Genomic DNA, 16,437 nt, shown 5'->3' on the forward strand with positions numbered 1-16,437 from the left:
GCTGCAGCTAGGACTTATTAGGGTAGCGTATATCCTTATTTTGACTGCGGCTAGGTTACCCTTGAGATAACGTAGGTTAGGGTTGCCTTAGGATAGTGTTAGGGCTGCCTTCCATCTGCGTCTACGACTGCCTTCTATTTGCGTCTAGGGAAACCTCTTTTCCTCCAACGTCTAGAGCTTCCACTCTTAGATTTCTCTTCCACTAAAACTCAAGGCAAGTGGAGAGAAATCAAGATAGAAGTGTGTGTAAGAAATGACTCTCAAGTCATCTCCTTTTATACTAAAATGTTGAGCACATGTGGGGTTTATTTGGTTGCTGGCCGACCTTGACGAATTGTCTTATAACACAAATAAATTCATAACTCCATGAATACTTATTGGAATCGGATGATTTTTAGATCAATCTTACACCTCTTCATGAGAGGGATCCAAGAAAAATATCAGCTGTCATAAATAAGATGACCCACATGGAATTTGGCCCTAGTTGCCAATTTTAACAGTTGGAGACACAAGAACACTGCTTTGCCTTCTTCAAAGTAATGTTTGGAGCGATGTTGATAAGCTTGTTGCTTCATGTGGTTCTGGGCCAACACCAAATTATCCTTTAGGCATAGTATTCAAAACCAAAACTGGTAACCAGACGGGTCCACCTATCAAACTGGTTTTTGAACCAGAACCAGAGAAACAGAACTGGTCATATCTCAATGAATCGGTCTTTAAAAAAATACACGAAATAATTAATTTTTAATGAAAAATACTATTTTTAAGATTAAAACCATTATTCCAAACCAATAGAGACAAAGTATGCAAAGTTTGCTCATCTATATGCCATGTAAAGGTGAAAATATCAAAATGGCATCGAGTGCAATACATATCAACAACAAAATACATAATCAGTGAGGCTCTAAATGACCTCTAGAGTCCAAAAACAATGCTTCAAGTTGTGGGGCCTGTTGACCACTCAAATTACATTTGAAGACTTATCAGAAGTTACATGGGCAAAGCACATTCAGAACCATTCCATCATCATTAGATCATGCTAGAATTCCATAATTCATCAGTTTTGTATTCCAGATTCAGCAACTCTGCGAGCATGATGTAAAAATGATTCTAGTATGATGAAAATGAGTCATGTAAAAGGCCTAGGTAGCTTAGGACTATACTAGCAAGTGAGTTCACTCTAGGGATTTTTGTTTCCTCAACCCATTTTTTGTGTTTTTCAACCCTTATAATGAATTGAGTTTTTCTCCCAAATATACCCCAAAGCTAGAGTGTGGCTTGATGGTAGAGTCTTAGGTGAGTCCTAGTGTCTAGAATTAATGTATATTACCATACTAGATCATCTCTAAAGTTTCACAGAATTTGGTTGAGTCTAAGTGTCAGTTTTTAATTATTAAAAATTTCCCACTGGTCGGGATTTTTAATAATTATTTGATGTAAAATGTAATAAGTGTTGTCTATAGAAGTTGTAGGGGGTATGAGTAATCAAAATTAGACCTCTACACCTCAACTTTCTATCTAGACACACTTTGAGGGTGGAAAAATATGTATTTACCCCTTGTTGTCGCACAAAGTGTCTAGGCACCACGACAACGCTTAGAGTAAGGGTTGTCACTCTAATCCTTACTCACTCTGTTTAGATTTTCTCCTAGACAAGTCAAGGGGGGGGGAGACCCTAAGGTGAATGAATGAGAATAGCCTGTGGAACACAGGCTTTAGGAGACTTAAGATGTACAACTTGACGAATGTAGAACAAATCTTGGTCAATTGAGATGGATAGATTAAAATAAGACACAACCACAAGATAACAATAATTATAGACTAGTGCCTTTATATTCAATTAACCATAAACTAAACAAAAACAAGTTATCCCAAGCAATTTATAAATACGGCGAAATTGACGATCATGACGATTAAATGTAAACGCCCAAAACTGCAATATATTCTAGCAATTAAATCCCATGAATTATGAAAATTAACTGCTAAGCAATGATTCTAGATGAAACATTGAAAAGTGAATTTCTTCAATAACTCAAATCTAGAAATAATTATCTTTTTCCAATAGGCAATATAATTTTTAAAACATTAATCACACTTGCCAATAGAGAAATCAATACCACAAAAATTAAAATTTTACATTTAACAGCAATGACACCAAGGAACTTTAAATTTGAACTTTAATTATCGCTTAGGCAAATAATTTAATGTGGTAAAATGAAGAGATTAATTTTTTAATGTGACCAAAGTAAAACAAATAAAAAATGGTTAATAAATTGAAATTTTAATGGGCCATAGGCCACATTAAATTTTTTAATGTGAAAGCGCAAATCCCCTTTTGATTTAATTCTTTTAGGAATTTTAAAGTCACATAAATGATTTTTTTTTTTTAGATTTTTAATGTTTTTAATTTTTTTTAAAGCAAAATAAAAAAAAATAGAAGGAAAAGAAATCAAAATCAAAATAAAAAAATCATAAGTAAAAATAAAAAAAAGAAAATGTGAAATCAAAACAAAAAAAAATAAAAATAAAAAATCAAATTAAAACAAATCGAAAAACTATCAATCAAGACAAAAAATCGAATTTTAAATGAAAATGAAAAATACACTAACCCTAATGCATATACAAATTAAAAAATGAAATGAAAAACGTACTAACCTAATGCATATACAAATTAAAAAATGAGATGAAAAACACACTAACCTAATGCATATACAAATTAAAAAATGAGTCGGATGCTTTGTTTTTCGCTGTGCAGGTAGGATCGATGACGAAGAGGAGGGACTCACGAAGACAACGAGGGCTTGTGAGGAGTATATTGCGAACGCAAGGAGGGAAGGAGGCCGCAGGTTGAGGGAAGGAATGGTGCAGGAGAGGGACGCAGGCTCGACAGAGGGATGGAGACGAGCAACACGCAGAGATAAAAACGTAGGTTTGTTTGTAGGTTGGCAAGCTGGGCTGAGGGGAGAGTGATGAATGTCGAGGGTAGGAAAATCTGCAGATCGATGGGAGGCGAAAAAAAACGCAGATGGATAGCGTTGGGAAGAAAATAAAACGCAGGCAAAAGAGTAAGGTGATGAGGAAGAAGGGGGAGAACAGAAAAGAAGATTAGGGTCGCAGAAGGAATTCAAATTTTCCAGAAACCCCAAAACGCAAATAACAAAAAAAATTTCGAAAATTTCTGGAGGAGAAGAACGCATTAGAGAATAGAAGCTCAATATGGCAGAAAATAGGAGAAAAATGGTAGCCAAAAACCCAAGAAAATTTCCCAGAAAATTTTATTTTAAAATGATATGCTTCTGCCTTAGTTTTATTCGCGAAACTCTTATGAAAATTTCTAGATTTAAAACTTTTAAAACTTTGGATTGCAAAAAATCTGAATAATATCCTTGGAAAATTATGTTGATAAACCCTAGAGATCCAGATCTTACCCTCCAGGGCCTAGATCTGGACTCTACACAAATTTCTTCCTCAGATCTGTAGTTGCATGACAACAAGAAAACACCCAAATGATATATACAATGATAAAAACTAAAACCCAGAAAAACCCACGTTAGAAAAATAATTACAAAATTTACAGACCTATGCACAAAAATGGTAGATCTATCGGATCTGAGGAGTATGAGTCCAACTCCGCTCCCAGATCTGATAATCTAAGGCTCTCAACAACCAGATCTATCAATTTCCCACACAAAAATTAAATTTTTAAATTTTAAGGAGGTGCTAACTCGAAACCCTTCGTGCATCACCAACAAAAAATATTATGATAAGCCCAAGATTAATTTTACTAGGCTCCTCAGAAAACATGGATAAGGAGTTGGTTAGTCCAATTGAAAACTTCCCTTAACGCCTGAGGATCTAAAGTCAAGATTTCCCTGCAAAACTCGATCCAACCATAAAAAATAGAGTAAGAAAATAATAATAAAAGTCAGACAAATAGAGATACCTATTATTACGTTCAAAGTTTAGATTATTATTCAAACCCTAGCAATTGAGCAAGATACCCGTACTCAAATCACTCTTTAGAAGCTATCATCAATGGCGTTAGAAAAAATTATGCATGGAAACAACACATCTTACAGTATTCCCATGAAGAGTAAAACCAACAAAACTTAATCTCAAAGTCTTTCTTTATTATCCAGAAAAAGATTACACAAGAGCTTCTTGCTAAGCACACGACTCAAAGGTCGGATAGATCGACTGACAAATTACTTCCTATTTAAAGATAAATCCTTCAACGGCTAGTTCGAGTGATCCTTGTCAAAACAATCTCGACTATTGATGAAGATTAAAATTTCTTTTAATCTCATCTGTCGAAATATTTAATTCTTGATGAAATTCAAATTTTTTAATTAAATGTATTTTAGTTAACTCAAAAATTAAAATTTTGAGTTAATTTCCCCAGAAATTTGACTTTGACTTAACCCCCAGGGATCAAAGGTTTAAAATTTAGCAAAATAATTAATTTACCTTAGTCTTGGGACCTTTTAAAATTTTATTTTTAAGGACTGACGAATTTTACCTTTGGAGAATTTAAATTTACCTAGGACCTAGAACTAATTAAATCTATGGCTTAGGATTTTAACTAATTTTTGGCCAAAAATTTTAATTAGTTAACCTATGAGGAGATACATTATTTTTCCAACTCTCAAGACACTTTACATCACGATTTTCATATTTTTTATATCATAAGGGGGAAATCCCATTTGTAATAGACCATCACAGACTACCCATTTCTGTGACACAAATATAATCTAGCAGACCAAACAATTTGTAATAAAATAACCTAACCAAATAGTTAGGATTATTCCCAAATCACTTTTACATAGAATTGATCTAAAACACTAGGACTTGCCTAAGATCCTAGCGACAAAATCCATTCCAGCTTTGGGGTAAGATTGGAGGAAAACTATGTCGACCATCCGAGAACGGATCAGTGAGACAAAAAACCTCCTAGAATGGAGATCGTCACTAGAAAAATAGGTTTACCTAGGTCATTACATACATGACACGTATTTGCTGAGATTATTTACATTATACACATGCAGAAAGGGTTTACATAACATCTTGGAAGTTACGCTGATGATGATAGCTGGACAACACAAACACATCGATCAAGTGCTATCCCTTTTGCAAAAAAAGGGGGTGTACTGCTATGGGTTGTTGACACGTAGTGGTCAATACCCCTCAAAGACTAATTTTTATAAATTTTGGAAAAAAATGGCAAATAATTAGCCAAAAATAAAATGAGAGAAAAATAAAAATTCTCTCCAAGTGAAAATGATAAAAAATGAGATGCAAATTCCCAAATATTAAAGTCAAGTAAAAAACATGACGAAAATTTCATTTACCAAGAAAATATGGCCCAAGGAAAAATTCGATGGTCTAGAAAAGAAGCCAATGACGCAGCAAAATCGAAATTTTTAAGAGGGTGGTCTGTGATGGTTAAATTGAATGAGAGCTTTTCGAGAAAAGAAGGATAGGAATATTTTTAGTGGTCCAAACCACTCCGGGATCAAATATTTTCTCCATTTAGCATCTCCTTCAAGGAAAATGGATTTTCCTCCTAGAGATTTGCATTGGCTCATCAAGGGTTCAAATTTTTTTTGGGTGAGACGGTAGACCTAGCCGTTAGCCTGGGATATCTAGACGTTTCACTTGGAGAGGGGTCTCTCTCTCTCTCATTTTTTCTATTTAAGGACTCCAAGCTCCTCATTGAGGATCAACATCAGTTGTAATTGAGCTCTTGGCTATTGAAGCTCTGCTTTGTACTGTAAATTTTTCTGAGCTAACAATAAAGAAAGTCGTTGATCTAAATCGCTTTGCTTCATTGATCATTAGCATAATCTAATCTCATATTAATATCATAATTTGTGCTCAAAGTGCTAATTGCTAATTTGATCATATAAGTGGAATGGTATTTTGCTATTGATAAATCTTAAGATATTTCACTTTGAAGCATTTCATTTTAATTGTATCTCACTTGAAGCAATTGACTAATATGCATTTTAGATCTAGTTTGCATATTGCATTCTTTAAAATTTACCTACAAGCATAAGCTTGGTTGATAGACACTTAGGACAACCTTCCCTAACTATCATTCAATTTCCTAAAATATTTGAGTTTGGAACGAAGGTTAAAATGTGTGACCTCGCAATTCTCTTATGGCCGAGTTCCTTGTATGAACGAAGGCGCACGGGTTGTACAAAAGTCTTAAGGGGGTACCGTTAATGAGGTCTTTGCCTTCTGACATAACACTTCTTGCAATCACCTCACTCCTTATCAAGTTGAAGGAATTGAGGGGAAGTCAAACCACAGATCAGGCATTTAATAAAATTTACCAAGACCACTTTGCCTCACACACTTTACATACACTTGTTTGCATCTTTCACACAATTGGTTATTGTATAAGTTGGGTTGTGAGCATTTTAACAAATTTGCAAACATTTCATTTATATTCTTGTACTTGTTCATTTACATGCTCTTATCAATTGACCTTCAATGTTATTTGATCATAATTGAGCATATATCTCTTTAAAAGTACAAACTCTATTTCCTTGCAAGTTCTAAATCCATTTATTGCTCATATCTCAAGGTTATATATAATCTCTTGTGTGGTTCACTAACCTCTTGCTTTGTAGCTTCTCTAATTGTGCAACTTGTTGATCTTCTTGATATATCATATTTGCAAGTATTGTGGATTTATTGATGAGCATACATTTCTTGCAAGTATATTTGGCACTAGTCTAATTATATTTGTCTTGCAGGGTACCTAGTGAGTATAAATGGTTTACCTAAATTGTTGAGTGTTATATGCTCTTAATTATTCATGCTTGCTAATCAATCTCATTTCAACTTGTTAAATTAGTGAAGCCTTAACTAATTTAATTAACATCATAATCTCCTCGAGCTTGTTATCCTTAGCAAGTTTTCATATTAGAATCCTATTATGGACCACACCCCTTGGTTTAGCTAGGAGAGAACCTAAATGGAGAGAGTTGGGAATAGTTGACAACCCCTTCTTTGAGTGTTTCACCTTTAAGGCCACACCTGGTGGGATTGGGGACTTTTCCCACATTAATCTAGGTGGGCATATTAGGTGACAACAGGGCCATTGGCCTACTACAAGTCTATATATCAATGATCAACATGATCTCTTCTCATCATGATCACACTCATCACCACTACTAGACATGGGATCATCAACAAGAGATACATAAGCATCATCCGACATAGAGTCTAAGAACTCCTCAGACTCTTCTACAACCTCAGTAGTAGTAGTAGCAGCAGCAGAACTAGACGTCAAAGCTACAAATCATTGATCAACATGATCACTCATCCAACTCATCATTTATTCAACATTGTTGGAATGGGATCATCAATAAGAGGTACATAAACATCATCTAGTTCAAAGTCTTTAGACTTGGATTACTCAACCTTATAATATGGTAGAAATTGAAAAAGTTTAACACGCCTAACCAATGAGTTTGGTTTGGTGAAGGGTTCAGCCCTTCAACCTTATAATATAGTAGAAAAAGCTTAACATGCCCAACCAATTATTTTCTTTTGAGTGAAGAGTACATTTTTGTTAAGTCCATGGTAGAGGAGTTCAACAATCAATATCGCCAACATCAACGAAGTTCGACAATCAATGCCACCACCAACATCATGGTACTTAAAGGGCTTCATGCTCTTGACCATGAACTAGACGTCAAAACTACAAATCATTGATCAACATGATCACTCATCCAACTCATCATTTATTCAACATTGTTGGAATGGGATCATCAATAAGAGGTACATAAACATCATCTAGTTCAAACTCTCTAGACTTGGATTACTCAACCTTATAATATGGTAGAAATTGAAAAAGTTTAACATGCCTAACCAATGAGTTTGGTTTGGTGAAGGGTTCAGCCCTTCAACCTTATAATATAGTAGAAAAAGCTTAACATTCCCAACCAATTATTTTCTTTTGAGTGAAGAGTACATTTTTGTTAAGTCCATGGTAGAGGAGTTCAACAATCAGTACCGCCAACATCAACGAAGTTCGACAATCAATGCCACCACCAACATCATGGTACTTAAAGGGCTTCATGCTCTTGACCAAATGCCAATCTCATACCCTCACGCATGGCAGAGTCAAATGGAAGCATTGCAATCCCCCAAATTTTGAAATCCTGAAAACCATTAAGTCTGTTGGATTTTGAGTGAGATCTAAAATTCTCGTTTCTCCATATGAAATCCAACGAGGTTGAAACTTGAAACCACTCTCAAACATCCTGTGTCATTTCATGGTAATGTTAAAAATTTAAGTAAAAAGATGAAAATTAAAGATAAAGGAAATATCACTTTTATTTTAAGAATTTAACATTACCATTGATTGCCAACATTGCTAGGGTTGAGTTAGGTTTTCTGCTTTTGTTTAGGGTTTAGGAGGGGGAGGGTTAGTTTTATGGCCAAGCAGGGTTGTTTTGGAAGGAAAACCACCCCGAGTTTCCTCCAAAACCACCTGAAAAGCCACGATTGATGATCTTAGACTCCCTAAACTGCGTGGGTAATGAATTGGCCGATTTTTTGATGGAACTGGTTAATTTATGGCCAAACCTGTCGTTTTTGTCATAAATCGATCGGTTTATTACCGGTTTGATGCCAAACCTAGGCTTGCAAGGGCATGAACTGGGTTTATTGGCCGGTTTGGTCACTGAGGCTAATGAATTGGCCAGTTTGACCTGTTAGCGATTTGACCTAGCCGGTTTTGAATACTATGCCTTTAGTGTATGAAAACTGTTACAGTTTTGTACACCTCCTAAACCTTAGAGGGGTCTAGTAAGTACGAGACCATTGACAAAGATGGTTGTTAATACCCTACCTCAAAGGGGGTCATTTTATTTGCGGCATGATAGGTGGTACTAGTATTGTATCACCATTCAGCTAGGGGTAACCTTTGGACCCATCGGGCTTCTTGGTACTAGGCAAAACAACGTAAATACGCTTGCAAATGCTTGTTGACTGCTTTTGTTTGGCTATTTGTTTGTGGGTGATATGCTATGATGAGATTCAATTGGGTACCTTGTGAATGATTAACTCCTACTTGTGATATTTGATAATATGTGAATGAAGTAGACAATGTATAAAAGTCTACATATGAATCAAAGAATGAGGATAAGGAGAGACGTGAGGATGAAGATATCATAGAATCAATTGAAAGATTTATAGGGAGAGATACTGTGGGAGATAGGCATATGGTTGAATAGAAAGATTGAGAACAAGGAGAGAAGGTGGGGATGAAGATCTCATAGAATCATTGAGAGATTTAGGGATAGATATTGTGGCAGATAGTTATGCATATGGTTGAATAGAAAATATATTATGGTATGTTTGTTAGGTTACATCATGTTATGAAGGAACATTATGTACTATATTGATGAGAGAGGTTTATGATAAGTGAGAAATCAATACAGCGTTATGTTTAAATGATATTTGTGTTTTTCTGATGCAGTTTTTGTGTGTCAATGTTTAAAATGGTTGTGTGCATATTCCGAACAAACAGTATCAGAGTATTGTCGTCTTAAGGGTCCGGTGACTACATTAGAGGCTGTCGAAATTCCAGTGGGGCAACCCAGGAGATGTATGTATGGTATCGCAATTTATGGAGTATTGGGTCAAAGATAATTTCAAATAGGAGCTCCATTGTTGTCAAAAGGAAAGCTGAAGCAATAGCTTAATAGAGCTACTGCTAATAGTGTCTTCTCTGCTCAAATGTCAAGCATCTTGTTGTTAGTTTGTTTCAGTAGCTTGAATCGATGGATTTGCAGGACATACCCAACAGTTTTTTGTTATAAAATTGGCACTTCCCACACAGTTCTAAGCTGGGGGATTTGGACAGGAATTTTGGAACTATTTGCATAAAAGCTGAAGGAAATGCATGCGATCAGAGGAAAAATGTTAAGTGGGTCATGGAAAAAATGTGCTAAATCAGCAGCATCCTGTATATTTGATCTTGTTCAGCTTTCTATGATGCTATTTAAAGGACTTGGCATTCGATATTGTTTGGTTCGACATAAAATGATGCAGATGGCCGTTTGTGAGTGCCTGACTTTCTTATAATGGCAGACTTAAACATTTCAAGGAATGAACATAGTCTTGACTCTTTACATTGAGTAATTTCCATGGGTGATAGCGGAAGCAACATCATCCAGATCAAGCATTTGAAATTGGATCAACCATTGTGTAATATTCCCTATCTTAGAATTCTGTTCTGGTTTCATGTTAACTATGGAATCATCCTCGACAAGTCACACAGTATCTAAATAGGCAGTCTTGATATGTTCCTTATTAAGAATAGTCTCGGCATGAATCCACTTCTAGTGACACATAAATGATTTTGTCTTGTCTTGCTTTAATAGATGGATGAAACATTTCATCATGTAGCCATAGTAAGATTAGTCTTAGCTTGGTGTACCATTTCTTCTGACAGTTAAATGAACAAATTTTCTATCTCATATAGATTCATCTCTTTAAAAGAGACTTTGGAAGTGCTGATTAATTTTTACTTGAGAAATTAGTATAGGACAAACCTACCAATGATGAGGAAGAAACTGTGTGAAGAAAAGATGACGAAGAGACAGATTTTATCAGCTTGAGCACAACATTCTAGGATGGAAGTGGATATAATGTAATATCTTCACAATATGAATTAATAAAGTCATTTGGTGAATTTTCAACTTGATATTTAAAAAAGTGGTTTTTTTATGTTGTGGGGGGGGGGGGGGGGGTGTGGACTGATGTCAACATTATCCTTCATTTTTCATTAAAAGAAAGGATATTCTCTTCTTCTAACTATGTTTTGATGCATCCATCTTTGTACTCAAAAGATATATATAAATATAGTGTGGTGGTTGTTTCCCAATTCTGGACAAAAGGGCTTTGTGAAATTGTAAAAGATCTAAACTGCTTTATGAAATACGAGCCATGTATTAAAAGCTCAACATTTTGTAAAAGATGAGGGTGCATGATTGGTTGTACCTGACACCCCATATTTGTTGTGTTGATTCTTTGCCAAGTGAGCATGAATCATTTTGCACTTTAAAATGGGTAAAAGAGGAAAAAGCTACAAAATGCTACTTGTGAAATTGAACTACTTCAACAAAATCTTGAAGATGCTCTCCAAGAGATAGAGAGGTTATAGAAATTTGATAATTCAATAATGGGTAAAGTCGCTGAACTCAGAGTACATGGTAATGAGATCTATCAAGAATTTGTTGGTTTCATGACACAACACATAAGTTGACTAGAAGAAACGTTGGAATCATTGGATCAATGGGTGAAAGATGAAATGATAGAATCATTGAAGCAAGACTTATTGGCAAAGGAAAATGTGTAGCTAGTATTGGAAAGTGGAGTGAAAAAGTTGAACAAAGAAAAGATAATGTGTGATGCACTTTGTGACATAGGTGATTTGCTTAAAAAACTTAATAATTCTTGTGATATTGGTAATTTGCTTGATGCTAACAATAATGATATACATGTGTTTCTCTCATACTATGAAACTCAGAATGATGACCTAGAAGGTGAACCTCATATTGAAGATGATGAAATTGGTTGTTTTGAAAAGCATACAAAAGGAATTCACTCCAAACTTGTGAATTTAAATGGGTTTTGAAGCCAACAAGTTTAGGAAAAAATGCATAAGACATCCAGATTCCAAAGGTCCATACATATATGTATAAAGCTATGAAATGAAGGCCTTGGTTATGAATGTCACACAAGTAATGGTGACATCAAATTTTTAAGAGTAGAAAAATCTACAAAAGGTGAATTATCTATAGGTAGTAGTACAATGAACCAGGTGTAGAAGCAGGAGCAATATTGTAGTCATTTTGGAAGAAAAGGACATGTACAATCTAAGAGTTAAAACTTGCATCCACGTAGTAATTGTGGCTATATTAATCATGATAATCATATATGTTGACAAAGGCAAATATCAAAACCTCACATATAGGTGCATTGTGGTTGCATAAATGTGTATGAATGGCAGATGCCAGAAATTTAAGTTTATGTTGAAAGGGTTCTACAAGGTAAAATCTTCCAATGTACAACATCATCTATCACATAAAGAAAGTTTATGAGTTAGTCGGTCTTCAAAAGTCAGTCGTCACTAAGGAGAAGTCGAGTAATTTAGATTTCCCATTCGTAGGAAAGAATTGTCAGTTTATTTGTTTGAGTAAATCAAATCATAAATATTTTCATCTTGTAATGGTTTGCGGTAATCCAAAAACCCTCTTGTCATGTTGAAGTGTAAACTAATGAAAACTCTTGATGATCTAATGGTTAAGGGTAAGCCACAAAAAACTTTGGATATGATGTATTGGTTGAAGTTAACCCATATAAAACCCATGAGATGGTTAAGGGTAAGCCAAAGGTAAAAGATTTATAGTGAATATCGGTCAATCATCCACATCACCCCTTAATCCATGTTATGTTAGAATGCCTAGAACATTAAGTACAAGAACATGATTGCAAAATGGTTAAAGTACACGCCAAATGGTGACCCACCTTCCTTCAAGGGGAATGTTGGATGGTGAGAGGTGTCCGATAGATGCAAATGGCGGAATGTGGCATATCTTCATGTGCTGAGCAATAAAGGCCTGCAAGCTGGTTGGGTGTCCAAAGAAGGAGAACAAATTTCTCCTATGGGTTTACCCACTTTTTGTTGATTAACAAGACCTATTGCATGCTAAAGCGAGGCGCCATAAATGAGATCTCCAAATAGGTGTACGCTGTTGTGATCTGAATCTTTGACCTTCAATATGTAGGTTAGAGAAAAATCTCTTTGATTAATTGAAGATCATAACCTTGGTTTTCCTAGATTGATCATTAGTTGTTGAAGGTCACAAAGTTTGGCTAAGGCATCGACTTGTCACTGTAGGCCCTTGGGGGTGAAGGCCAACATGATAAAGCCATTGATAAAGAGGAGTAAGGAAAGCAACACCTAACATAGAAGGAAACCATCTCCCTCTTGAATGTGCTTCTATGAGAGATTCTAGTTTTTTATGTAGATCTTGAAAGAGGGTTGGCAAGAGGGGGCAACCCTGCTTACCCCAATGGTTCTTTCGATGAAGTCAGAGAGGTTGTGTGCCTTTGGGAAACAACCCAAAACTGACTCGTGCAATCTCATGATGGTTGCAAGGAGGGTCTTTGAGATGGCAATGTAACGAAGCCTATGGAATAGGGCTCTATATTAGGACATTTAAGAAATATGTACAATCATAAAGCATATATGATACATTCTAATTTATTACATTATGATTAAATTGTCAATCGCCAATGCATAAAATATAAGTCTCTAAATTTACATCACATTTACTCATGAATGATCACATAATGAAAATAGCAATATCAAAAATCAACCACGAGAAATTTCTAATTTCTTGTCTCGTGCTTGATTGGGAGTCTCCTACATAGTCCAACGACCTTAGTGCTCTTGATTAAATACAAGTTCCATACCCTAGTACCCTACGTGCTCTTGATTATTGGGAGTCTCCCCTGCATAGAGGGCTTGGTTCTCTTGATTAAATACAAGTTCCATACCCTAGTACATGACAAAATCCAATGGAAACATTGTAATCCCCCCAATCCTGAAATCTTGAAAAACAGATAAGTCTGTGGGATTTTGAGTGAGATCTAAAATTCTACTTTCTCCATATGAAATCCAATGAGGGTGAAACCACTCTCAAACATCCTGAGTCATTACCATGAACTGCATATCAACACTAGGGCCATAGGCTTGAACATTAGGCTGCCCCACTTAGAAAATCCTCTTTTTTATAACTTGAGAGGCATCTAGAAGCATCCAGAAGATATTTTAGTCGCCCAATAAAAAATTAGAAGCGAAAACATAAAAAAATAATACAAGAAAAAGTCAAGTTAGAAGAGGAAACTCCACCATACGGCCTGGAAACGCGTTTCTGGCCGTACTGGCCACGTTTCCTCCTCGAGAAACGGGCTAGTACAGCCGGATACGCGTTTCCAAGCTGTACGGTACGAGTTTCCTTGTTTTCGTTTCGTTTCCGGCCGGAAACGGACCCTTCTCCAACATTTCCTGCGACTTAGCTTGGGACCATTTCAAATGCTGTTTTCCAAAAGTCCACAAAGCAACATAAGACTTTCAAAGAGCAATGGAAAGTTTCCTCAATAATGGATATAAGTGTGAAGATGTGGTCAGTTGTTTGGTACTTTGGGTGGAAACTGACCTATCCTGTATCCTTGAAGTGTTTACTCTCCAACAGTCAACTCCTCCGGAAGCCACAAATGGACTGTAGCATATGGCTTGGAGAATTTGTCCAACCATGATAGTCTGGTCGACGGAATGTGTGAATCGAGAGAAGTATTGGATGCCAATTTGACTGATACAAGTAGGCTTTTAGGAAAGATGGAACCATCATATATAAGCCTAATTTTCAGGGGTTGGATTTTGAAAATGGAAGAAATTTCTCTTAGAAGAGGATTAAACTTTCATAATTTTATTTGGCAGATAAGTTAATTTTATTAATGTCCAACGAATGGCCTCTATAGCAGGTCAGTGGGACTCAGAGATACAACCAGTGTGAGAACATAGTGTGAGTGTGAAAGCAACTTATAACCCTAATCTACAAAAAACAAAATGTAAAGGTTATTTTGTTTTGGATGAGTTTTGGATGTTTGGTTCCATTATTGCTTCTACACAGGTTCACTCTATACATTCAAGTGATACTTCCTAGGATCATGCAACCAGGTTCTTTCACCTTGGGCCACATCCAAGAGAACGTCATTAGACAGTGCATCAGATTCTTCTCTGTGCTTTAGTCTGTGGAGGACACTCCTTGCATTCTTCCTCTTTATCTTGCCTTAAAGATCTCTAAACATCTCTTCTCATTCTTCGTCTTGTATGTAGTATTTAGTTCATATTTTCTTTGATCATGTTATATTGTGCATTTTGTAGTATGCATCTGAGATAGCTCAGGGAACCCTTACAGATTGGCATCACTGATTGTTCTTCTAGTCCCATTGACCTTTCTTTTGGTTATTTGTTGGACATTAATAAATTTAACTATCTTATCTTTACCACTGATAGAGATCATAGTAAAATGTACCTTGCTCTTGCACCCCAGCAAGTTACATGCTTTGATTCTTAAATTTGGGATTACTCGTTTTCATACTCTAGATATTGAACATGCTCTCTTACACCAGTTTTGTTCACTGTTCCACTGTTTTATGGGTTGCTTAGATTAGAGCCACTATTATTTCTACAATTTTTAAAATTCTGTAATTTTTGCTTTAGTTTCCTTTTTATATCCATTCTTTGAAGTAGAAAAATCTATTTTTTGCAGGATGCAAGTGTTTTGGAGAATTTAGAGACTAAACACTTTGTCCTTATCCATGGTGGGGGATTTGGAGCATGGTGCTGGTACAAATCGATTGCCTTACTGGAGGAAGCTGGTTTTGTAGCCACTGCATTGGATCTTACAGGGTCTGGGATTGATCACACAGAGACAAATAGCATCTCAACATTAGCTCAATACGTGAAGCCTCTTCTTGATTATTTGGAAACTCTTCCTGAGAGTGATAGAGTAAGTAAATTGGTAACTTTTGATGATGGCATAGATGCAAAGGACTATATTGTTCTAAATACTAGTGTCCTACAATGTTCTTTTTGGTTTAGCCTGATAGTGACTACATGGATTTCTGGTTCCTATTGTAGTGCTCAATTTCCTCATATCACGAGGATATTTCATGTGGTACAGGTAATTTTAGCTTGCCATAATTTCGGTGGGGCATGTATATCTTATGCAATGGAGTGCTTTCCAAAAAAGATAGCAAAAGCAGTCTTCATAACTGCAACAATGGTGAAAGATGGACAAAGGGCATTCGACGCCATTGCCGAAGAGGTTTTGATTTTTCTCCATGGCTTTTCCTCTGAAGCAAAATATTATTTTGTGCATTATTATCTGTATGTCCTATTTAGCCCCAACGTAACTACAGCCATATTTTGACAGGTTAAATATTATATATCTAAAGTGATCATATTTGATTTCTGCAGATAGCAGCTGCTAATGAGCTCATACAGGATGCACAAGTTTTTATTTATGGGAATGGCAATGAAAATCCTCCAACAGGTCTTGAGTTCGACAGGAACCAAGTGAAGGAGTTATTTTTCAACCAAAGCCCAACCAAGGTATTTTGCTAAATTACTGATACTAAATATTTCATTAGTCAGGATTTTTTGGCACTTTCGTGTCTCGTTCTTTCCTGTTATAATGAACACTGCTAAGAAACGTAAGTTTTCCTCATTGTAGTTCATTGAAACAAGTGTCCAGTTAGAAACAATTAAAGTAGATCATCAGCAAAATAATTATTAAGAAAACATCAAGCTGAGTCCTAAAGGAACTTTTATGAAGA

General features: G+C 35.8%; 2 protein-coding genes across 2 annotated transcripts in view; both read left to right on the forward strand.

Annotated features, from left to right (window-relative positions):
* Window positions 1–9,572, forward strand: part of LOC149180699 (uncharacterized) — a 38,355-nt gene extending 28,783 nt beyond the window's left edge. Inside the window, exon 5 of the mRNA XM_089417961.1 lies at window positions 9,500–9,572. Coding sequence (XP_089274087.1) covers window positions 9,500–9,572 — 73 coding nt within the window. The remainder of the gene's footprint in view (window positions 1–9,499) is intronic.
* Window positions 1–16,437, forward strand: part of LOC149180698 (putative methylesterase 12, chloroplastic) — an 80,039-nt gene that overhangs the window by 36,976 nt on the left and 26,626 nt on the right. The window contains exons 2-4 of the mRNA XM_089416234.1: window positions 15,369–15,608; window positions 15,783–15,926; window positions 16,079–16,213. Coding sequence (XP_089272360.1) covers window positions 15,369–15,608; window positions 15,783–15,926; window positions 16,079–16,213 — 519 coding nt within the window. The remainder of the gene's footprint in view (window positions 1–15,368; window positions 15,609–15,782; window positions 15,927–16,078; window positions 16,214–16,437) is intronic.

This window comes from Pinus tabuliformis, chromosome 3_2 (genome assembly GCF_031772625.1).
Source record: "Pinus tabuliformis cultivar Carrire ecotype Pingquan chromosome 3_2, CPIR1, whole genome shotgun sequence".
NCBI lineage: Eukaryota > Viridiplantae > Streptophyta > Pinopsida > Pinales > Pinaceae > Pinus > Pinus tabuliformis.